Source organism: Neoarius graeffei, chromosome 25 (genome assembly GCF_027579695.1).
Source record: "Neoarius graeffei isolate fNeoGra1 chromosome 25, fNeoGra1.pri, whole genome shotgun sequence".
Taxonomy (NCBI): Eukaryota; Metazoa; Chordata; class Actinopteri; order Siluriformes; family Ariidae; genus Neoarius; species Neoarius graeffei.
Window position 1 is genome coordinate 14,006,102 of NC_083593.1, and position 25,766 is coordinate 14,031,867.

The window sequence follows — 25,766 nt, forward strand, 5'->3', positions numbered from 1 at the left end:
AGTCTATAAATTTGATTCTATTCTTGAGTATATTTTATATCCATCAATGCAAATTTGCAAACCTAATTTTGCACTATCACCATTTGCACTACTGTTTATTCATACCGTCTTTTGTATATACTGCAAATATCTATATCATACCATTGCACTATAGTACATTCATATTGCACATTTGTACATACTGTAAATATCTATCATATTATATCATTCCATACCCTGTAATTCCTGTACATTTATATTTGTATATTACACTTATGTGATTTACTGCTATGCACTTCTGGTTCGATGCAACCTGCATTTCGTTGCCTTGTACCTGTGACATGTGCAATGACAATAAAGTTGCATCTAATCTAATCTAATTTTAAAGTTTTTCTGAAAGAAATGGACATATTTACATTGATACAACCATCCACAAACAAAAACCCTTAAACCTTGGCAATCTACTCAGGGTGTAATGTTTTTTGTTAAAACTGTTAGTGTCGGCTGTAAATTTGTATCATCTATTTTTTCCTTCTTCTTCATACATTCATGAAGAATATATCGATCAGTACAGTCCCCTACGAAAGTATTGCGTTCATAATAAGTGAAACTTATTTTAAAATGGCCCTGAAACCAAACGCTGCTCTAAAATTTAGTTGATTATGTCTTATTATGTCTCTGGGTTCTTTGTGCACAACCTACAATAAAAAGCAGAATTGCTATGGGTGGTTGTCATAGTGATGGCATTGCAAAGTTCATCAAAACTACAGCTCACCTTCCCATCAGCGTGTGATGAATAAATGTGAACCATTCCTTCCTTTTTGAGACAAATAAAGGCACATAAATTATAATTAATAAATAAATAGAAAGAACTAAATAGTGTTTTGTTATTTAGTCAGTGCACAAACCTATATTTGATGGTATTATTATCTGTTTGGTTCATGAATGTTTGGATGCTTATATTTGGAAGACTCTTATCCAAAGTGACAGATGGCAAATGAGACAAAATCAAAGCGCAAAACTGAGTAGTTGAGGGTTAAGTGCCTTGTTGAAGGACTCAGCAGGGGCTCTCTGGCTCTTTGGTACTCCTGGGATTTGAACTCCCAGCCATTCAGTAACTAGCACAGAATCTTAATGACTGAGCTACCATAATATTTTTGGACCCAGACCATTATGAAGAGCACCCACACTTATGAACGCTACTTACTGAGACAGGGAAATAATTTTCAGTCTAATTTCGAAGCTAATCCCACATTGCATTCGAGAGCAACATTGTCTTTTTAAGCTAATGCATGTATTATTTTAACAGGATGTTCTAGAGGGAGTGTAGGAACATGATATTTACAACTATGCAACAAAGGAAAAACATCAGGTAAATTAATTGTACATTTAATCCATAAAATTGTGCATCATGGTCCTTTCTTTCTCTGTTCTTTTTCATCTCTCCCTCCCAAACAGTTCTCCTCTCTATGAGTAATCTCTACATTGTCACTCAGATCTGACCAACGTCACACCTGCTATCTACGCACCCACACTTACATTAACTCGACAGTCAGACAACCAGCCTGGCTAACTGACATTAACGCAACTAATACAGCATCAACAGGACTGCATTTCTTCACAAGATTTCAGGGTGAGTGCTACTCTACTGCATGCCTTTCCCCCCCATATTTGTTGTAATTTTCTGTCAGAAGTATATTTCCCCCTTTTTTCCTTCTTAGAATGTTAGAAACTGTATTAAAAACAAAACATTCTGTGCAATCAAACATGTTAATTGTCCTCTAGCTGAGCATGTTGAGAGAGCATTTTGAAAAGCTGTGACTTGATGAGAATAGAAACACTCAACAACCTCTTCAGAACCTCCAGTGCAAAACGATGATGGCTTTTAACATATTATGAATACCTAGTACATGTTTCTCTACATCCAGTCTTGCCTGAGGACTGTCGTCCTGTCTACAGCATGATGCTGCCAAATTCTTTACATTCTACCTGAAAATTTGTTCCAACTGGGGAGGGTTGCACAACACCACTTGACTCTTTAATCATGGACCACTTTCCTACGTGATTCTCCGACTTCCCACAAGAATGAAGCCTGCAAACAAAGCCTTATCCCTTGGAGCACAGCAGAACATTGCTGACGGGGAGAAGTTGCTGCTACAGTCATGCAATACACATGTGCTCCATGGTAACTGTGCGCTCCCTGATAACAGCAATGCTTTTCTATAGCTGTCATGCCTCCTGCTTTTCCATTGCATTTCACAATAATAGGATCTTGTGACACCATGAATGGCTATCCACTTAGTACTTCACACATCTAATTTACTGCTTGTTCTATCTAACGACATACAAAATATTCTATGTACAAACGTACATACATACATGCTAATGTATGTACGTTAATATTCTACATCTGCATGCCTCTCATATATCTCATGACTGAATCTTTGATAATCCCACTTAAAAATAAAGGGCTTTAGTGTTTTTTGTAAACCTGGAGTTAGAATCAGATTATTTAAAGTAAATTGTTGAAAATTATTCTCAAGCATGGAAACTGTTTTCAGTGGATAATCATGCACTGGGATTATACACATCCCTCTTCCTGAATTAAGGCTGGTTGCAGGAAAACCAACAAAAGCCCTCAGCCCTGTTTGTCATGTGAAAGAAGACAGCCATTACTGCTTCTTTGATAAGGGCAGCTGCACGAAAAAGACTGAAACATCACTTTCTTTCTTAAGCTTGCTTTACAGAAGAAGCAACGCTTGAATGTGTGTAGAAAGAATAGACCATTTGCACATGATGTCACATGTCCCATGACCCTCTCTGATTTACAGTGGTGCTTGAAAGTTTGTGAACCCTTTACAACCCCGATTCCAAAAAAGTTGGGACAAAGTACAAATTGTAAATAAAAACAGAATGCAATAATTTACAAATCTCAAAAACTGAGGGGGCGGCATGGTGGTGTAGTGGTTAGCGCTGTCGCCTCACAGCAAGAAGGTCCGGGTTCGAGCCCCGTGGCCGGCGAGGGCCTTTCTGTGTGGAGTTTGCATGTTCTCCCCGTGTCCGCGTGGGTTTCCTCCGGGTGCTCCGGTTTCCCCCACAGTCCAAAGACATGCAGGTTAGGTTAACTGGTGACTCTAAATTGACCGTAGGTGTGAATGTGAGTGTGAATGGTTGTCTGTGTCTATGTGTCAGCCCTGTGATGACCTGGCGACTTGTCCGGGGTGTGCCCTGCCTTTCGCCCGTGGTCAGCTGGGATGGGCTCCAGCTTGCCTGCGACCCTGTAGAAGGATAAAGCGGCTAGAGATAATGAGATGAGATGAGATGAAAAACTGATATTGTATTCACAGTAGAACATAGACAACATATCAAATGTCGAAAGTGGGACATTTTGAAATTTCATGCCAAATATTGGCTCATTTGAAATTTCATGACAGCAACACATCTCAAAAAAGTTGGGACGGGGCAATAAGAGGCTGGAAAAGTTAAAGGTACAAAAAAGGAACAGCTGGAGGACCAAATTGCAACTCATTAGGTCAATTGGCAATAGGTCATTAACATGACTGGGTATAAAAAGAGCATCTTGGAGTGGCAGCGGCTCTCAGAAGTAAAGATGGGAAGAGGATCACCAATCCCCCTAATTCTGCGCCGACAAATAGTGGAGCAATATCAGAAAGGAGTTTGACAGTGTAAAATTGCAAAGAGTTTGAACATATCATCATCTACAGTGCATAATATCATCAAAAGATTCAGAGAATCTGGAAGAATCTCTGTGCGTAAGGGTCAAGGCCGGAAAACCATACTGGGTGCCCGTGATCTTCGGGCCCTTATACGGCACTGCATCACATACAGGCATGCTTCTGTATTGGAAATCACAAAATGGGCTCAGGAATATTTCCAGAGAACATTATCTGTGAACACAATTCACCATGCCATCTGCCGTTGCCAGCTAAAACTCTATAGTTCAAAGAAGAAGCCGTATCTAAACATGATCCAGAAGCGCAGACGTCTTCTCTGGGCCAAGGCTCATTTAAAATGGACTGTGGCAAAGTGGAAAACTGTTCTGTGGTCAGACGAATCAAAATTTGAAGTTCTTTATGGAAATCAAGGACGCCGTGTCATTCAGACTAAAGAGGAGAAGGACGACCCAAGTTGTTATCAGCGCTCAGTTCAGAAGCCTGCATCTCTGATGGTATGGGGTTGCATTAGTGCGTGTGGCATGGGCAGCTTACACATCTGGAAAGACACCATCAATGCTGAAAGGTATATCCAGGTTCTAGAGCAACATATGCTCCCATCCAGACGACGTCTCTTTCAGGGAAGACCTTGCATTTTCCAACATGACAATGCCAAACCACATACTGCATCAATTACAGCATCATGGCTGTGTAGAAGAAGGGTCCGGGTACTGAACTGGCCAGCCTGCAGTCCAGATCTTTCACCCAGAGAAAACATTTGGCGCATCATAAAACGGAAGATACGACAAGGTAAGACCTAAGACCGTTGAGCAACTAGAATCCTACATTAGACAAGAATGGGCTAACATTCCTATCCCTAAACTTGAGCAACTTGTCTCCTCAGTCCCCAGACGTTTACAGACTGTTGTAAAGAGAAAAGGGGATGTCTCACAGTGGTAAACATGGCCTTATCCCAACTTTTTTGAGATGTGTTGTTGTCATGAAATTTAAAATCACCTAATTTTTCTCTTTAAATGATACATTTTCTCAGTTTAAACATTTGATATGTCATCTATGTTCTATTCTGAATAAAATATGGAATTTTGAAACTTCCACATCATTGCATTCCATTTTTATTTGCAATTTGTACTTTGTCCCAACTTTTTTTGGAATCGGGGTTGTAGAATTTTCTATATTTCTGCATAAATATGACCTAAAACATCATCATATTTTCACACAAGTCCTAAAAGTAGATAAAGAGAACCCAGTTAAACAAATGAGACAAAAACATTATACTTGGTCATTTATTTATTGAGGAAAATGATCCAATATTACATATCTGAGAGTGGCAAAAGTATGTGAACCTCTAGGATTAGCAGTTAATTTGAAGGTGAAATTAGAGTCAGGTGTTTTCAATCAATGGGATGACAATCAGGTGTGAGTGGGCACCCTGTTTTATTTAAAGAACAGGGATCTATCAAAGTCTGATCTTCACAACACGTTCGTGGAAGTGTATCATGGCACGAACAAAGGAGATTTCTAAGGACCTTAGAAAAACCGTTGCTGATGCTCATCAGGCTGGAAAAGGTTACAAAACCATCTCTAAAGAGTTTGGACACCACCAATCCACAGTCAGACAGATTGTGTACAAATGGAGGAAATTCAAGACCATTGTTACCCTCCCCAGGAGTGGTCGACCAACAGAGATCACTCCAAGAGCAAGGCGTGTAATAGTTGGTGAGGTCACAAAGGACCCCAGGGTAACTTCTAAGCAATCGAAGGCCTCTCTCACATTGGCTAATGTTCATGTTCATGAATCCACCATCAGGAGAACACTGAACAACAATGGTGTGCATGGCAGGGTTGCAAGGAGAAAGCCACTGCTCTCCAAAAAGAACACTGCTGCTCATCTGCAGTTTACTAAAGATCATGTGGACAAGCCAGAAGGCTACTGGAAAAATGTTTTGGGGACGGATGAGACCAAAATAGAACTTTTTGGTTTAAATGAGAAGTGTTATGTTTGGAGAAGGGAAAACACTGCATTCCAGCATTAAGAACTTTATCCCATCTGTGAAACATGGTGGTGGTAGTATCATGATTTGGGCCTGTTTTGCTGCATCTGGGCCAGGACGGCTTGCCATCATTGTTGGAACAACGAATTCTGAATTATACCAGCGAATTCTAAAGGAAAATGTCAGGACATCTGTCCATGAACTGAATCTCAAGAGAAGGTGGGTCATGCAGCAAGACAACGACCCTAAGCACACAAGTCGTTCTACCAAAGAATGGTTAAAGAAGAATAAAGTTAATGTTTTGCAATGGCCAAGGCTACATCCACACGACAACGGCAACGAGATGTTATTTAAAAATATATCGCGTCCAAATGGGCAATGATCAGTAAAATATCAGCTCCATATGGCAACGCAACGCTTGCTGAAAACGATGCAATACACATGCCACACCTCTAGGGGCGCTGTAAGACGGTCCCTTCGGAGACACCAGAACAATAGAAGAAGTAAGGACGCATGCGCATAAACTATTATGCGCGAGACTTCATATTAGCCACAAAGTCAGGAAAATCTGTTTGTAAAATTACATTATAACGACCAAATACAATGAAAAGTATTTTTCCAGTCTCACCTGTGAAAGGTAATCCCATGTGATCTCGTTTGGACGGCAAACCTGTTGGTACAGTTAAACGCAGCTAATCTTTATTCTCCGCTTTGACCTATCCAATATGGCGGCGAGGATGACGTATGATTCTATGCGGAAGGCGGCGTCTTTAATGGTCCGGAATAAATTGAATGCTACACGTTGATGGATTAATTTGTTGTTTCTCACCTGTGAAAGGTAATCCCATGTGATCTCGTTTGGACGGTAAACCTGTTGGTACAGTTAAATGCAGCACATGAATCTTTATTCTCCGCTTTGACCTATCCAATATGGCGGCGAGGAAGACGTATGATTCTACGCGGAAGGCAGCGTCTTTAATGGTCCGGAATAAATTGAATGCTACACGTTGATAGATTAATTTGCTCTTCTACGCCCTTTTTGAGGAATGTATTGTAGGACTTAAATCAACATCTGAAGAGGTGAGATCGCTCCTTTTTTTCCCTATTTTTGCTGGCGGGATTGACTCTGCCCTAAGGGTTATTCACTCTCTCTCTCTCTCTCTCTCTCTCTCTCTCTCTCTCTCTCACTTTGCACCATTACACAATAAATATTCACAGTGAAAATATTTTGTAAGCGCGTTTCATGAACCAAGTTATAGGATTTGTTGACAACTCGCATCGAGTTTGTTACACTTCTACCCAGTGTGAAGCACTCACAGTCATGTGGTTGTGACGTCATCATAAACAAATCCGTTCTACTCATCCAGATGACTTCGCAACGGCAACGTTGCCAGATCTTTCCACTCTGGAACCCGTTCTCAAAAAGATTGCGTTTTGGGCACCCAAAACGCCGGTGCCGTGTGGACGCCAGGCCTAAACGATAAACAATTGTATCGGAGTCACCTGAATCCGTTGCCGTGTGGACAGGGCCCAAGTCAAAGTCCTGACCTTAATCCAATCGAAATGTTGTGGAAGGACCTGAAGCGAGCAGTTCATGTGAGGAAACCCACCAACATCCCAGAGTTGAAGCTGTTCTGTATGGAGGAATGGGCTAAAATTCCTCCAAGCCGGTGTGCAGGACTGATCAACAGTTACCAGAAACGTTTAGTTGCAGTTATTGATGCACAAGGGGGTCACACCAGATACTGAAAGCAAAGGTTCACATACTTTTGCCACTCACAGATACGTAATATTGGATCATTTTCCTCAATAAATAAATGACCAAGTATAATATTTTTGTCTCATTTGTTTAACTGGGTCCTCTTTATCTACTTTTAGGACTTGTGTGAAAATCTGATGATGTTTTCGGTCATATTTATGCAGAAATATAGAAAATTCTAAAGGGTTCACAAACTTTCAAGCACCACTGTAGCTGCGTTCACCATTTTCGTGGAATAACATATGCATAGCAACAATTACCTTAATATGAAATGCCGCAAATTTGCACAGTTATCGGCTGCTCAAACAATTCTGCTAAGGCTGGAGTCAGATTGTTTAGTTTACCCACTAATGCGAGAAAGACCCCAAATGGAAGAGCTAACCCGTAGATGACAGAGACAGCGGCTTGCAAATCTGAACAGATTGGACATAAAAGAGAGCAGCTACAAATATGTCCAAGTATGCGCAGATCATTTTGTAAAGGGTAAGTTTATATTTCTACTATTTATGTGAACCATAGACAAAATATATGCAACATACTGTAAGTGATATACATGTAAGCGCTACTCCAATTTATATTGCAGTTACAAATGCATAGCACAAAGGCCCAGTAAAATGTAGGCAGTTGAGCTTGGTAAAATGTTGCCTTAGAAGACATCAATAATTAGGGTTTTGTTTTTTGGTTTGTGTTTTGTATAACATTTGCCCACATCAGGAACCTACTAGATCCTTACAGTAAGCTTGCACTAAACTTTTATATGCTTTCATCTGCTTCCCAGTGACGAAGCTTGTAGTCAACACCAGGCAATTCACGATGTCTGTGTAATTCACACTCAGCCACATCCGTACATCATCTTCATACTCTACAACATTGCTGTACGGATCCACCCCTGAACATTCGTTTATCTTTTGCCTGTACCTGACCTTGTCACTATTACTCAATTCGTGATATATTTGCGCAAAATTACAGTTCGCCAATGTACTCTCCTTGGTCATCCCACAAAGATGGCGGACACAACAAAATCGGAGAGCATCATGATAGATTTGTGACGTAAGTGCAAACGGTCTATAAGGTTATACCTTTTTGTTATTCTATTCTATACTTTAGTCTTTATCACTAAACCTTGAGTCCAGGTCCAGTCTTGAGTCCTCAGTGTTCAAATCCGAATCAAGTCCAAGTCATTAAAAAAAAAAATCAAGTCGAGTCCAAGTCGAATCCACTATTGATCCGAGCCGAGTCCTAGTCCAAGATTCCAACCGTGCCATTTGACGCTGACTGTTTTAGCGTCGTTAACATTAGTTTGTTCCTGAACATGATGTATGAACAGGTGAATGTGCTTCTCTTTGTCAGGGAGCGTGAAGTATTCTGTCAGAGATGGTTGGGAGACAGATGTAAGTGCAGAACATGTGTTTATTAATACAAGTGAAGACATAAACAATCCAGAACAGCAGGCAAAATTGTAAAATGGTGAAACAGGCAATAAGTCGAGTGAGGTACAAACAGGCTGTCATAAACTTGGCAGAATCAAAGACGAGAAACAGGAGATCAGGGGTCAGGAAACCAAACAAGGAAATAAGGCTCAGTAATGTGTCAGCAACGCAACTCAATACTTCGCAAAGTAAGTGTGTTTTCACAGTTTTTATATAGGCGTGCTGATTGCGCCTTAATCCTGTGCAGGCGCGAGTCATTTATGGTGCATGCGCGAGAGTCCACTTGGCGCGCATGCTGTCTGGAGCGCGCCTGAGAATCTATCTGATGCACGCGCCAAGGTGCACAGGTGTGACACTCTTGCACGAAATTCGTACAAAAATTAATGTAGATACAGCGCCCTCCACAATTATTGGCACCCCTGGTTAAGATGTGTTAAAAGCCTTAAAATAAATTCAATTTTTATTGCAGAAGCATAATCTCACACTGAAAATTGTAGAAAAATGTAACCCTTAACTCAAGTGAATTAAAAAAAAAAAAAAACATCCCTGACTAAGAAATAATTCTTTTTCATAAAATCACCTGTTCCACAATTATTGGCATGCGTAACAATTCCTAGAAAATAAATGCAATTGAAGCATTTCTGTCATTTCTACTGTAGTTTATAAAGTTGATCAGAATATCTAGGAACCTTTAATTAGTAATTCATCACATCCTGTTTCCCTGGGGTATAAATATGATGTGACACAGAGGCCTATTTCTCTTATCCACTCTTCAACATGGGAAAGACAAGAGAACACACCATTCAAGTAGGACAGATGTGTGTCGAAAATAGCCACTCGCCTACACCTGGCCATATCTACAGTCAGAGGAATCAAGACGTTTAAAACAACTGGAACAGTGGCAAACAAGCCTGGACGAGGATGCAAGTTTATCTTGCCACCACGCACAGTGAGGAGGATGGTAAGAGAAGTAAAAAGTTCTCCAAATCTCACTGTTAGAGAATTGCATCAAAGAGTAGCATCTTGGGGTCACAAAGTCTCCATAACAACCATCAGGTGCTATCTACATGCCAACAAGCTGTTTGGGAGGCATGCATGGAAAAAACCTTTTCTCACTTACAAGCATAAACGTAAACGTCTGGAGTTCGCTAAGCAGTACTGGGACTTCAACTGGGACTGTGTGCTTTGGTCAGATGAGACCAAGATAGAGCTTTTTGATAACAAACACTCTAATACATCACAAAAGATGAGTATGCGGAAAAGCACCTCATGCCCACTGTGAGGTATAGGGGAGGATCGGTGATCCTGTGGGCCTGTTTCTCTTCCAAAGGCCCCGGGAACCTTGTTAGGTTAAAATGTCCTGGTATTTCATGAACTCTTTGAAATACCAGGACATTTTAAATCAAAATCTGTTGGCCTCTGCTCAAAAGCTGAAGAAGGGTCGTCACTGGGTCTTTCAGCAAGATAATGACCCTAAACATGTGGCCAAATCCACACAAAAATGGTTCACCAGACACAAAATCAAGCTCCTCCCATGGCCATCTCAGTCCCCAGACCTCAACCCAATTGAAAACCTGTGGGGTGAGCTGAAGAGGACAGTGCATAGGAGAGGACCCAGGACTCTGGATGATTTAGAGAGATTGTGCAAAAAGGAATGGTCGAATATCCCTCTCTCTGTATTCTCCCATCTTGTGAAATGTTATAGGAGAATATTAAGTGCTGTCTTGTTGGCAAAAGGGAGTTGTGAAACTGACTTCATGTTAAAACTGTTAATGTTATAGTCATGTTGTCTGTCGTTGTCCAGGTGAGGATTGGTTCCCTTTTGGGTCTGGTTCCTCTCGAGGTTTCTTCCTCGTGTCATCTGAGGGAGTTTTTCCTTGCCATCGTTGCCACGGGTTTGCTCATTGGGGATAGATTAGGGATAAAATTGGCTCATGTCTTGGGTCATTCAGATTCTGTAAAGCTGCTTTGGGACAATGTCTATTGTTAAAAGCACTATACAAGCAAACTTGACTTGACTTGACTTGAGTTGTACAAAGTATTAACATCAGGGGTGCCAATAATTGTGGCACACATGATTTCATGTAAAGGAGTTATTTCTTAATGTGGGATTTTTTTCCCACTGAAGAAATGCACTTGAATTAAAGGTTGGATTTTTCTCTTTTTTTTGCATTGTTGTCCTATATTATTTAAAAAAAAAAAAGAATTTATTAGAAGCCTAAGAACACATCTTAACGAGGGGTGCCAATAATTGTGGAGGGCGCTGTATAAATATGCCAAATTATTATGGCATGTTACAAAAAATAAAGAAAAAAATCTGAGTCCTGGTCTCCAATATATGTCCGAATGCAGTTAATACACAAGTCTGAGTCCAAGTCTGAGTCATCAATGTTCAAGTCCAAGTCGAGTCACGAGTCCTTAAAATTAGTGCATGAGTCGGACTTGAGTACTACAAGCCTGCTCATTATAGTGAAATTATAGTGAAACAACTGAAATAGCCTGTCTGGCAAAAATATGGGTCCCATGTAATGAGAATGCAGGGCCATGTTCACCAAGCAGACAATTACAACATGACAATATGCTGTTTTATTATTATAAATAGGCATTAGAAACAGACCAAGCGGTGAACCAGGTGCTTGAGTTGCATAGTTGTACACATGAGAAGCCTTTCACACATTTGCAAATCATGCTTTTTATATTCTTCTTCTCTATTTCCATTTATTTAAATTCCTATTTGTTCAACAATGCCTAATTGCAATTCAAAAATTTCTCATCAAGGCTATTTCTGTGGAACGCTCAAAGAATCTCATTATAGTATCTTTTCTGCAACATGGTTATAGCTAAGACTTTGTGATTAATTCACAAATTAATGACCACCTTTACAAATTTGACAAAAGATTCATCACCTTCTACATGATTTGTGGTGATCTTAAACATGATGTTATGCAAGCACTGCATGCAGACGTGCGAGAGTAACTGTAAGGCCAACGAGCACAATAGATTTAGAGTGAAAAGATGCTTTCTGGACTCAAAGAGAAATGTGGATTAGCAGTCCTAAATCAGGCTGAATCTGTTTAAAGGCTATGTTTGTCAGGTTTCTGTCTTATAAAACTGTACTAAAAATCATTAGAATCTGGTGCTTTCCCTGCGTTTACTCACACATCAGAGTAATGTCTAGATGTCTCTGTGTTAGGCTCTTTGTGCAGTCAGGACTGACATTTGCTCAGTTCAGGTCGTAATCACCCATTTTTAATTTCTGTAATGAATATGGAACAGAACCACTATCTTGTAGCCTACTGCATATAGTGTGATAAACTGGACAGTGCCATTCTGTACATATCCCCCTAACACAGCTGGAATAGAGCAAGATCTGAAGAGGGCTGGTATCAGAACAGCAATTATTATCCAGCATATACAGAAGTCTGAAGATTAGATTTCACTGACCACCAAGCAGCCAATAAAAATAAAATATTTTAGTGCATGTCCTGCTCCAGGCAAGAACCTACCCTAGACTGGACACCAGTCGATCACAACCACAACAACAATCTCCCTGATTTCATCATAGTGTAGCTATTTTTCTTGGCTTATTAAAAATGAACTTTCATATCTACAGTATATGTGGTCTTTCAGAAGAAAACAGCAACTATTACTCAACTCCAATCAAATGTAGAAAGCTCCTGTCAGTCTGGATTGGTGAAAACAATTGCATTCATTTAGTAACAAAATTGCAGGTCAAAATTAATGTATTGGGACCAAATGATGAAAATGGAAGTAATGCAAATATCTGTAAATAAACTATCTATCTTCTCACAGGTTTTGCAATGGCAACATTGTTGTTTGGTGGCAGGTGAAAATAAAAACAGTAAAAGAAGCAAGGATGAATGGTGTGCAGAGCGTTTACACAGACAGTAACTCTCTGCTCAAAGCAGTCTATCTGGGCCGTCTCCGCCTCACACGCCTCCTCCTAGAGGGTGGGGCTTACATAAATGAGAGCAATGAGCATGGGGAGACACCCCTGATGATTGCCTGTAAAAGCAAATACTCTGACACCCAGGGGGTTCCAAAGGCAAAGATGGTGGGATATCTTCTGGAGAGTGGTGCTGATCCAAACATGCAGGACAAAAGTGGCAAGACTGCACTGATGCATGCCTGCCTAGAGCAAGCAGGACCTGAGGTGATATCCCTACTCCTGGATAATGGGGCTGATCCCTGTCTGGAGGACCACATAGGCTCATCTGCTCTGATCCATGCCATTAATTCCAGTGATGAGGAAACATTGAAGCTGCTAATGGATGCTTTCAAGGCCAAAGGTAAAGAGGTCATCATCATTACCACAGACAGACTTGTTTGTGGAAGGCAGATGGTCAAACAGTATCTTAAAGTTCCTTCACTGCCAGAACTAGACCAGTGGGATAAGTTGGATTCCTCCTCGATGCCCTGTGCTTCTCCTTCTGAGATTCACCTCAGCACATCTCCCCAGGAGACACATTCCTCCAGCCTCCAGTTTTCTTTCCAGGACCTACAGACCACGGCCAACTCTCAGACAACCCCTTCTCAGCAGCCCCCTTTAGTCAATAAGATACTGAACAAGGTCCACCATCTGCAAAGACTACACTCAGAACCATGGCTGAAGATCCCTCAATCCTTTCTATCACAACAACAAGCCAAAGGTAACTCTCAAATGGAAGAACTGCCTGATATAACACCTGAGGAAGAACTTGCTTTTAGCATTGACAGACGACTGGCTTTTGACCCTCTTTCATGTCAGGTCAGTACTGGTCTCAAAGAAACAACAAGCTTGAGCCAGTCTCAGCATCAAGAAAACAACACAAGTAACCATGGACATTTAAGACCAGAGGGAGCACTGCCTCACAACATATCCTTTAATGGTTTATCTTCACTATACTCTCTCTCCCACCCAGATCTTCACTCCAAAAGCAGTGAATCCTTAACATCAGAGAATGACTCAAAGTTTTTCCCTAACATGGCAGTGTCCAGTCTCATCAACATCATCCAGCATCGAAAGCTTGGAATGGATCATTACAGTTCTGATTCACAGCTTTCAGTCTCAGGGAACTCCCCAGCAGAAGGTAAAAAACAACTTGACAATAGGCAACTACTGACTTCGCGGTCATCCACTTTGATAAGCTCACAAGAGTCCACTGAGAGCACTTTACTAGGAAATGTACACAAGAGGCATCCAAGCAACCTAGAGAGGAGGGGATCAGGGGCTCTTCTTGCAGATCTACCTTTAAACCCTCGGCCAGGCTTTCTACCACCACTGAATCATAACACCTTAATCCCACAAATTACTGGAGCAAGCAGTTCTAGTGCTGTCTGCTCCAGCAACAAGCCAACATGTGGTTTAGTGACAGGGATAAGACAGTATCTCCCTTCAGCTCCTGCTGGCTTGCCAAAGGATCTCAAGACCAGAAGAATGCTGATGAGAAGGCACTCCATGCAGCCTGAACAAACCAAACAGCTAGGTAACTTTAAGGGGATCTTTGGCTAATGATGTTGAAAATGCAGTGTATTGGGAATATAAACCATATACTAACCCCGTTTCCAGAAAAGTTGGGATATTTTCAAAAATACAATAAAAACAAAATTTTGTGATGTACTAATTCACACGAACCTTTATTTAACTGACAAAAGTACAAAGAAATATTTTCAATAGTTTTACTGACAAACATATACACAAAGTTAGAATTTGATACCTGCAACACACTCAAAAAAAAGTTGGGACAGAGGCATTATTACCATTGTGTTACATCACCTTTCCTTTTAATAATGCTTGTTAATTGTACAGGAACTGAGGATACTAATTGTTGCAGTTTTCCAGTTGGAATTTTTGTCCATTCTTGCTTCATACAAGACATGCTCAACAGTCCATGGTCGCTGTTGTCTGATTCTCCTCTTCATGATGTGTCATACATTCTCAATAGGAGACAGATCTGGACTGGCAGCAGGCCAGTCAAGCACACACACTCTGTGTTTATGAAGCCACACTGCTATAGCCCGTACAGAATGAAGCCTGGCATTGTCCTAATGAAATAAGCATGGAGAGACATCAGCTTGATGGCAACATGTGTCTCTTTAAAATCCTATATGCCTCCATGCCAATGGTACCTTCACACACATGCAACTCACCCATGCCATCACAGATGCTGGTTTTTGAACCTTTCTCTGATAACAAACTGGATGGTCATGTTCACCTTTGGCACGGAGAACTCGACGTCCAGTTTTCCCGAAAACAAGCTGAAAACCTGACCACACCACATGTTTCCACTGTCTTTTGGTCCATCTGAGATGAGTTCAGGTGCAGAGAAATTGGTGGTGTTTCTGCATAGAATTGATGAATGGCTTCCTCCTTGCATAATACAGTTTCAGGTTGCATTTCTGGATGCAGTGGCAGAAGCATCAGTTTTCTGAAGTACTCCCAAGCCCCTGTGACAATATTTGTCACATTAGCATGATGGCACCTGAAGGCTTGAAGGTTATACACATTCAACAGTGGTTTCCAATCTTGCCCTTTATGCACTCAGATGTCTCAGAATTCCCTGAATCTTTTCACAATGTTATGTACTGTAGATTTTGAAAGACCTAAATTCTCTGCAATTTTGCATTGAGAAATGTTCTTTCTGAATTGACTAACAATTCTCTCATGAATTTTGGCACAAAGGAGTGAGCCACGACCCATCCTTGCTTGCAAAGACTGAGCCTTTGGCGCTACTCCTTTTATAGCCAATCAGCTGTTACCAGCTAAGCTGCTTATTGTGGAATCTTCCAAAATGGTGTTATTTGAATATCTTAGAAACTTTTCAGATGTTTTTTGCCTCTGTCCCAACTTTTTTTGAGTGTGTTACAGGCATCAAATTTTAACTTTGTTTATATTTGCAAAATATAATTAAGTTGGTGGGCGGCACGGTGGTGTAGTGGTTAGTGCTGTCGCCTCACAGCAAGAAGGTCCGGGTTCGAGCCCCATGGCCGACGAGGGCCTTTCTGTGTGGAGTTTGCATGTTCTCCCTGTGACCGTGTGGGTTTCCTCCGGGTGCTCCGGTTTCCCCCACAGTCCAAAGACATGCAGGTTAGGTTAACTGGTGACTCTAAATTGACCGTAGGTGTGAATGTGAGTGTGAATGGTTGTCTGTGTCTATGTGTCAGCCCTGTGATGACCTGGCGACTTGTCCAGGGTGTATCCCGCCTTTCACCCGTAGTCAGCTGGAATAGGCTCCAGCTTGCCTGCGACCCTGTAGAACAGGATAAAGCGGCTAGAGATAATGAGATGAGATGAGATCCCAACTTTTCTGGAAATGGGGTTTGTATATGAAATCATCATAAAGGTTCAGGCATTTGATTTTTTTAAAATGTATGCACAGTACTAAGGTATCATAATAAATTGGGATATGTGGAAGAGGGGAAACTTGTAGGAGTTTCATGTCCACCATACATTTAAGATAATGGAAGTAAGATTTTCATTTTTCATTTTACTATTCAAAAGTGAATTTTTGTCTCTATACTTCTAGCTGTTAAATGTATGTAATACATAGTTTTCTTGAAAATTGCTCAATAAAGCAATGCTTACTGTTTAAGTATTAATCAATATACAACTTGGGGTAAATTCAAGTTTGAACCATGGATAAAGTGGAGCTAACATAAAATGTCACAGTGGTCCACTAACCATACACACTTTTACTGACATGTTGTCGTTTTTATACCAGTGCATTTCAAACAATTAGAATATCATGAAAAAGTTAATTTTTTTTGTAATTTAATTCAAAAAGGCAAACTTTCATATATTCTATATTCATTACATGTAAATATTTCAAGCCTTTTTTGCTTTAACGTTGATGATTATGGCTTATAGCTCATGAAAATCAGAAATCCAGTTTCTCAAATTATTAGAATATTTCCTGAGATCAATCAAAAAAGGATTTACAATACAGAAATGTCCAACTTCTGAAAAGTACAGCTCTGAAAAAAAAAAAATTAAGAGACCACTACAAAATTATCAGTTTCTCTGGTTTTACTATTTATACAGTAGGTATGTATTTGAGGAACATGAACATTTTTGTTTTATTTCATAAACTACTGACAACATTTCCACCAAATTCCACATAAAAATCTTGTCACTTAGAGCATTTAATTGCAGAAAATGACAACTGGTCAAAATAACAAAAAAGACCTTGAATAATGCATAGAAATCAAGATCATATTCAGTTTTAAACAACACACTACTAATATTTGAACTTAGGATGAGTTCAGAAATCAATATTTGGTGGAATAACCCTGACATTTAATCACAGCTTTCATGCATCATGGCATGCTCTCCACCAGTCTTTCACCTTGCTCTTGGGTGACTTTATGCCACTCCTGGCACAAAAATTTAATCAGCTCAACTTTGCTTGATGGCTTATGGCCATCCGGCTTCCTCTTGATCACATTCCAGAGGATTTCAATGGGGTTCAGGTCTGGAGATTGGGCGGCCATGACAGGGTCTTGATCTTGTGGTCCTCCATCCACACCTTGATTGACCTGGTTGTGTGGCATGGAGCATTGTCCTGCTAGAAAGCTCAATGCTCAGAGTTAGGGAACATTGTCAGAGTAGAAGGAAGCAAGTTTTCTTCCAGGATAACCTTGTATATGGCTTGATTCATGTGTCTTTCTCAAACAAAAATCTGCCCCATTCCAGCCTTGCTGAAACACCCCCAGATCATCACTGATCCTTCACCAAATTTCACAATGAGTGTGAGACACTGTGGCTTGTAGGCCTCTCCATGTCTCCGTCTAACCATGAGACAAGCAGATGATGGGAAAATCTGAAAATTGGACTCATCAGAGAAGATGACTTTACTCCAGTCCTCTATGGTCCAATCTTTATGGTCTTTAGCAAACCTCAGCCTGGCTCTTCTTTGCTTCTCATTGATGAAGGGCTTTTTCTAGCTTTGCATGACTTCAACCTTGCCCAGAGGAGCCAGTTTCAAACTGTCCTTGCAGTGCACGTAACCCCAGCTGCCATTTGCCATTCTTTATGTAAGTCACTTGATGTCATCCTATGGTTGTTGAGTGAGATTCGAAGGAGTTGACAATCATTCTGGTCCATGGAGAGTCATTTTTGCCTTCTGCCAGTCTGTAACTTTATTGTCCCCAATTTCTGCTGCTTGACTTTGTTCTTATAAACTGCCGTCTTTTAAATTTTGAGGATGGAAGCAACCTGACGCTCACTGTATCCCTCTGCCAGTAAAGCCAGAATTGAACCTTTCTTTTTCTTACTCAGAGCTTTTTCTTTTTTTACTCTTTTGGTGTGCTGAATAGATTTTTGTATTCCAATTAAATTTACGGTACTACTAGCACTGTTTTTGCCATCCAAACTGATCTTATTGCTCTTGTTGCTCTTACTGCTGTGGTTATCACAATCCTCTTGCAATAAGACCAGAATCTATGGGGTATTGTCAAGAGGAAGATGAGAAACACCCAACCCAAAAATACAGATGAGCTGTATGAGTATACAGTATATATGAACATACACTCAGTACTTGGTTGGGGCTCCTTCACCACAAATTACTGCATCAATGCAGCATAGCATGGATGCAATTAGCCTGTGGCACTGCTGAGGTGTCATTGAAGCCCAGGTTGCTTTGATAACGGCCTTCAGCTCATCTGTATTTTTGGGTAGGGTGTTTCTCATCTTCCTCTTGACAATACCCCATAGATTCTCTATGGGGTTCAGGTCAGGCAAGTTGGCTGGCCAATCAAACACAGTAATATCATGGTCAGCAAACCATTTGGTTGTAGTTTTGGCACTGTGGGCAGGTGCTAAGTCCTGTTGGAAAAAGAAATCGGCATCTCCATAAAGTTTGTCAGCAGATGGAAGCATGAAGTGCTCTAAAATCTCCTGATAGATGGCTGCATTGACTTTGGACTTGATAAAGTCATGTCAGTTCATTTGGATAGTGTTTTAACAAGAGACATTGTCACAAAGCAGCTTCACAGAAAAATAAAGACTTCAAACATATAAGCTAATTTTATCCCTAATAAATTTATTTATCCCACATAAATTGGGATAAATGTATAAATAATTAATTTATAATAAATAAATAAAAATGATTAATTTTAATAAAAAATATAATTAATTTTAAAATACATTTATTTAAAACTCCACTTGGACTTCAAACACCTTGGATTCTGTGCCTCTCCAATCTTCCTCCGGACTGTAGGACCTTGAATTCCAAATGAAATGCAAAATTTACTTTCATCTGAAAAGAGGACTTTGGACCACTGAGCAACAGTCCAGTTCTTTCTCTCCTTAGCCCAAGTAAGACGCTTTTGACGTTGTCTCTGGTTCAGAAGTGGCTTGATATTAGGAATGCTACAGTTGTAGCCCCTTTCCTGAAGACGTCTGTGCGTGATGGTGATGGTTCTTGATGCACTGACACCGGCCTCAGTCCACTCTTTGTGAAACTCTCCCAAGTTCTTGAATCAATTTTTCTTGACAGTCCTCTCAAGGCTGCAGTCATCCCTGTTGCGTGTACACCTTTTCCAGCCAGCCTTTTCAGCAATGACCTTCTGTGGCTTATCCTCCTTGTGGAGGGTGTTGATGATTGTCCTCTGGACAACTGTCAAGTCAGTAGTCTTCCCCATGATTGTGGTTGCGTTTACTGAACTAGATTGCGAGATACATGATATTTATACTGTTGTACTCAAACCCAAAATGAAATAGTCTAATAGTTTGAGATGTTTATTTTAAATTTTTTTTGTGCTGTAGGCCATAATTATCAAAATTAAAATAGAAAAATGCTTGAAATATGTTTGTTGATGTGTAATGAGTCTAGAATATATTAAATTCTCACTTTCTTAAATAACTCATGGAAAATATTGAACTTTTTTACGATATTCTAATTGTTTGAGATGAACTAGTATGTGACATTGATCCACAAACCATACACAATACACACTGAGCCGATAGCTAGTGGTAACTGGGTTTTGTGAATCAAATGAATTGGCTTTTGCATGCTCTTCTTCAAGCAAACAATGATTATATATTTATGCATGCTGAAAAAATTCTTCTAGCGTTCCTTGGATAGTTAAGGGTTCTCGCTCAAGGATTCTCACTCAAAGTCTTGAGACAGTACAATTACTCAAACCACCATGGAGCACATGGAGTGCAGTGAAGCAGCATTCAATCTGTAATATATGGCAAAGTTAGACAGGGTGCTAAAGACACCGGAAGTGGGGGAAGCACCAAGTTTCAGGATTCCTTAAACTACAGCTTCAACTGTTAATAAATAAATTTAAAAAAGCGGCATGGTGGTGTAGTGATTAGCACTGTGGCCTCACAGCAAGAAGGTCCTGGGTTCGAGCCCTGTGGCCGGCGGGGGCCTTTCTGTGTGGAGTTTGCATGTTCTCCCTGTGTCTGCGTGGGTTTCCTCCAGGTGCTCCGGTTTCCCCCACAGTCCAAAGACATGCAGGTTAGGCTAATTGGTGGCTCTAAATTGACCGTAGGTGTGAGTGTGAATGGTTGTTTGTCTCTGTGTGTCAACCCTGTGATCATCTGGCGACTTGTCCAGGGTGTACCCTGCCTCTCGCCCATAGTTAGCTGGGATAGACTCCAGCTTGCCTGCGGCCCTGTAGAACAGGATAAGCGATTACGGATAATGGATGGCTGGATAATAATAATAATGAAATAAACAAACTTTAAAATGGATGATTTGTAGCAGTTCTTGAGTTTATATGTCAGAGTGCAAGTTCACCTTTGGAGTGCTACCATCAAGTTAAGGTCAGAAATTTTTCTGCCATCATGAAATATTCTCTTGATTGTATAGGCTGCTTATTTTTCTGCAGGATGTGTGGATTTATTTATAGCTCTAAAGTTTAATAATCCTGCATGTTCATTGTACTTTTTTCTTTTAAGTTGTAACATTGTTACATATCATTGTAATCAACATACATCCTCTGTTAAAAGAAAAATTATTTTACTATAATTTGCGTGTGATATAATAGAATGTGTATGCGTGTAAGCGTAAAATTACAGCATTACAAATTTAAAATGCCTTACTATGTCATTGCAGTGAGCATAATGTTGCTGTACAACAAAAAAAAATGTAAGTAAAAGTGATATTAGTGTCTCCTAGGAGATACCCATAACATACAATTAATTTAATGGAGGAAGGTGCTCTTGCTTGTGTAATCACTTCCTTTACCCAATGGCCCAACATGTCCATTGAGCAGACCCCTATGTGGTGGTCTACAAGACACGCAGACAACAGTTCAGTGACCTGCCAGCTGGCAGTTCCTTGAATATAGCTCCCAAAAGCCCTCAGCATACAAAGGCTGGCCTGGGCAAATTCTCATCTGCAAGAACAGATAACTTAATAGGTCCCAGTAGATAACTCCAGTCCACAAAGCAGATACTGCATTCTGTTTGATAAGATGGACAATTTATCAACTTGTCTGGCCATGGTGATGGCCAGCAAGTGAAAGACACTTTAATTGTGCATCATTCATTGCTTCAAAGGTCAGTATGCATAAACTGTTTCGCACCATGTCCTGATCTCCCTGTAGGAGTCAGGACAATCATTTTGCATTTGAAGACATTTTGTGCCCTCAGATGTTTTGGAGTTTGGAGACATCATGTGCCCTCTGGAAATGTTCTGACCAATTTTATACACTCCTTATGGCCACCTGTCCACCAGAAAATGCTGCCATGTGCATCTTAATGTAGACCCAGAAAAAGACAATTCTAGCTGACTACCATCTGGCTGCAGAAAAAATAATGTGTGGCACAAGATAAGGGGTTCCTGTCCAATGAAAATAACAAACAAACCTTTATTGCTTAACACAATGTTGCTTAACACAATGTTATACTACTAGGGGCCAGACCTATAATTTCAAGGCATGTGAGGTGATGTGGCAGAGTGACTTAAGGTTTGGGGAACGCGGGTCTGGTCTGATGGGTAGTGATCAAGGTCAGCTTGTGACTAACATTAACAACAGACAGAACCATACTCTGTTCTGTCAGAATAGTCAACCGTCTAGTTACATATTTTTTTCAGATGTGTTACAATGTCATACCAGTAAAAAGCATACAGCTGCAGATTTGGCCAATTATGCCCCAATGAAAAAAAACAAAAAACGATTGTCTCTGGAATCTGGGTGAACCATAATGGACAGATCAACTTCTACTCTGCTATGGGTGTTCCAGATTAGTTAAACAACCTTCTTGTGGGTTTGCCGACCGAGCACAGGACTGCTGTGGAAGTGCGTCTGCTATATGATTGCTGGGCTGCCAACTCTCACGCAATGAGCGTGAGACACACGCATTTGATTATCTTCACACGCTCACACGCCATACCTCCGACTTCTCACGCTAGAAAAAAAATCTAGTTTATCTATCTGATCTAGGCTACCCATTGCGTCGCGCCAACCACTTGCGATCGATCAATTACGGTACGCCTTACGCACGGCTAAACAGGCAGAGAGGTGTTCCCTTCTATACACACTCCCCTATGGTAGGTGGCGCATCTAATGATGCTGCACTCGCCGGAAGCTGGATAATTGCCTACCATCAATTTAGAGGAAAAGGAGAGAGAAGAAGGTATCCGAGTTGAAGACAGGTGTCTCAGACAGGTTTGTACCCTACATATGCATGCCAATGTGTGGCGTTATTGGCGTAATTATGAACTTATATAAAGTTTCTTAATTGTTTTAGCCTATAAGTGTTGTGAGAATATTTAATGCCATATCGAGAGCTGTGTACTAGGCATTCTAAATCATTATAGGCCTACTGCCGTGCCACAGCCTCTATCTTCCCCAACAAGCAGCATGGGAGAGCACCTCCTTAGCACACGTTTATTAAGGCGCATTTTTAGTTTGTTTACTGTATATCATACTTTATGACTTTATTTGAAGCCATACTGGAAATGTTGTAAAATAAAGCAAGTAAGAGATAATATTACAAATGCAAGAAGAGCCATTAGCCACCATACCTATTGTTTATTTACAGGGTATTTATTTTTAATTATTTATGATGCATGTAATTGTTCAGTTAAAGTAAATAAAGTATGGTCACCTGTAATATCAAAGAACTTGAACTTGTGAATAATAATAAAAAAAAGACAGAGCACAATATACTGAAGAGACAGGGTTTCAAAGAGGGCAAGACAGGTAGAGAATATTTGTCAGATAATAGGCCCTGATGAATGCTCTATTACTAATAAGAAACATAGATAAGGAATAAATTAATAAGAAATATATTAATATAGCTTATTTAAGTATGACCAAAATCTTTAAGCCCAACTTTGTGTGCACATTCCCACCTATGGCCAAGGTTCAGCTTTTTGTGTTTCAGTATTGTTTAAACTTAATCATTTTAATGTTTCTTGTAGCACATGCACATTTTGCTTACTGTTTAAGCATTTTATTTGTTCTTTTGCTGTTGATATTTTCCCCATGCCAATCTTCTGCTGAACCCAGTGGTGGGGAAAGCCCTTAAATGCATAATGAATAGTCAGTGAGGGACAATCTTATTTTTGCAACAGTTATTAAAAACTTAGCATTTAGTTTCAATTCAGAAGGTGTTTAGGCTTAGCTGATGAAATATTTTCAAACATGAACTTGCCTTTAAATCTGAAACACAGGTCTATAGGGCTACAGGAACATTGGCAGTCATCTGTAGTTTTCTAGTGTGGGGGCTTTTAAGCCAAAACTTGGTGCTTTTGTTGGCCACAAGCTGAAGGCCTGGCAAGTCAGGGTGTGTAAGAATGTAGGTATGGCACAGCAGGCCACTCCAAAAATCCACCAGAATGCAGGAACATCTACTAAATCCAAAATCTCAACCCCCCCATTGGCCATCTCCAGCTGGACGACCCACAAACAAAACACCAGAATGCAGGGGGACAAGTGAATATCAAACTGAATACAAAATTCCCACTTACTGCGTGGTGTGCGGAAAAATTTTGCCGTCGACCCCCCCCCCCCCCCCCCCCCCCCAAAAAAAATCTCACTCCAAGGAATTTTGAAAAGTTGGCAGCCCTGTGATTGTATTGCAAAACATGTCATGAATTGGCGGCACAGTGGTATAGTGGTTAGCACTGGCGCCTCACAGCAAGAAGGTCCTGGGTTTGAGCCCAGCAGCCAGCGAGGGTCTCTGTGTCTGTGTGGGTTTTCTCCGGGTGCTCCGGTTTCTCCCACAGTCCAAAAACATGCAGGTTAGGCTAATTGGTGGCTCTAAATTGGCCGTGAGTGTGAATGGTTGTTTCTCTCTGTGTGTCAGCCCTGTGATGACCTGGCGACTTGTCCAGGGTGTACCCCGCCTCTCGCCCATAGTCAGCTGGGATAGGCTCCAGCTTGCCTGTGACCCTGTAGAACAGGATAAGCGGCTACAGATAATGGATGGATGGTTGTCATGAATGACTTTTAGTCCTTTTGCAGTTTTTGAAGCCAAATTTTTCAGAATTAATATGATGGCTAGATGTGTTTCATTTTGCAAATGACTTGTTCTTTTGCGTGAGTGTTTCAGTAAGGTAAAATGAGGAGGTGAGTGAGCTCTTTTAGTTTCACCTGGAGCTTTACTGTATGTTCCGGTTTGCCAAACACCTGATAAGGTGCTTCAAATGATGCTTCTACCACAGACATTGATCTCGACCTTTGTGCTTCTGTATCAACCCTTGTGGTCAGTATTATTGTTCTTTTATAAGGTACCAGCTTTAATGGTTTTTTTTTTTTGAATGGACAAAATGAGCTCTTTTATGAATTTTGTTATTAAATGTATTAGCCCAGTCATTTCCTTGGCCAACTTATTTGTGAAATGGGTTAGTCATTTGCTAAGCTGGGCTGAGCCTTAATGCCAGCCTGCAGATGGCATTACAGATACACTGTTGCATTAGGTCCTTATCTTCAGAATGCTCCAATGGCAGGGTATCAGCACTCACATCAGGTATATCAGGGTCTGTTTCTGTATGCAAGGCAGATGTACTCAGCTCTTATAAGTTCCATACTTTGTTCTGTCATTAACAACTTGTACATTTGACTCATGCTCAATGCCAACTTCACGATTCTTCATTCTAACGTCGCACAGGTGCTCACACTTCCTGTTCCAGGGAGCTGAGCAACTGTGCCTTTTTCATGTTTCTGTTCCTGCTTTGACAATGCTGGAGGGAGCTTCCCTTTTTCTTCCTAATGGTCTTAGCTACTGTATCTTCCATTCACTCCCTGCCATAACCAAGCAGCATTAGAGGTAGGATAATTATAGTTAGCCATATCCACATACAGTGGTGCCTGAAAGTTTGTGAACCCTTTAGAATTTTCTATATTCCTGCATAAATATGACCTAAAACAACATCAGATTTTCACACAAGTCCTAAAGGTAGATAAAGAGAACCCAGTTAAACAAATGAGACAAAAATATTATACTTGGTCATTTATTTATTGAGGAAAATCATCCAATATTACATATCTGTGAGTGGCAAAAGTATGCAAACCTTTGCTTTCAGTATCTGGTGTGACCCCCTTGTGCAGCAATAACTGCAACTAAACGTTTCCGGTAACTGTTGATCAGTCCTGCACACCGGCATGGAGGAATTTTAGCCCATTCCTCCGTACAGAACAGCTTCAACTCTGGGATGTTGGTGGGTTTCCTCATATGAACTGCTCGCTTCAGGTCCTTCCACAACATTTAGATTGGATTAAGGTCAGGACTTTGACTTGGCCATTCCAAAACATTAACTTTATTCTTCTTTAACCATTCTTTGGTAGAACGACTTGTGTGCTTAGGGTCGTTGTCTTGCTGCATGACCCACCTTCTCTTGAGATTCAGTTCATGGAGAGATGTCCTGATATTTTTCCTTTAGAATTTGCTGGTATAATTCAGAATTCATTGTTCCATCAGTGATGGCAAGCCATCCTGGCCCAGATG

The 25,766-nt window shown here is 40.6% G+C and overlaps 1 protein-coding gene across 1 annotated transcript; it reads left to right on the top strand.

Moving 5' to 3' along the window:
• Positions 1 to 1,586: 1,586 nt before the first annotated feature.
• Positions 1,587 to 14,366, top strand: ankrd34ba (ankyrin repeat domain 34Ba). The gene is made up of 2 exons (XM_060908520.1): positions 1,587 to 1,612; positions 12,668 to 14,366. The coding sequence occupies exon 2, from the start codon at positions 12,732 to 12,734 to the stop codon at positions 14,364 to 14,366; it is 1,635 nt and encodes a 544-aa protein (XP_060764503.1). The 5' UTR covers positions 1,587 to 1,612; positions 12,668 to 12,731.
• The last annotated feature ends 11,400 nt before the right edge of the window (positions 14,367 to 25,766 follow it).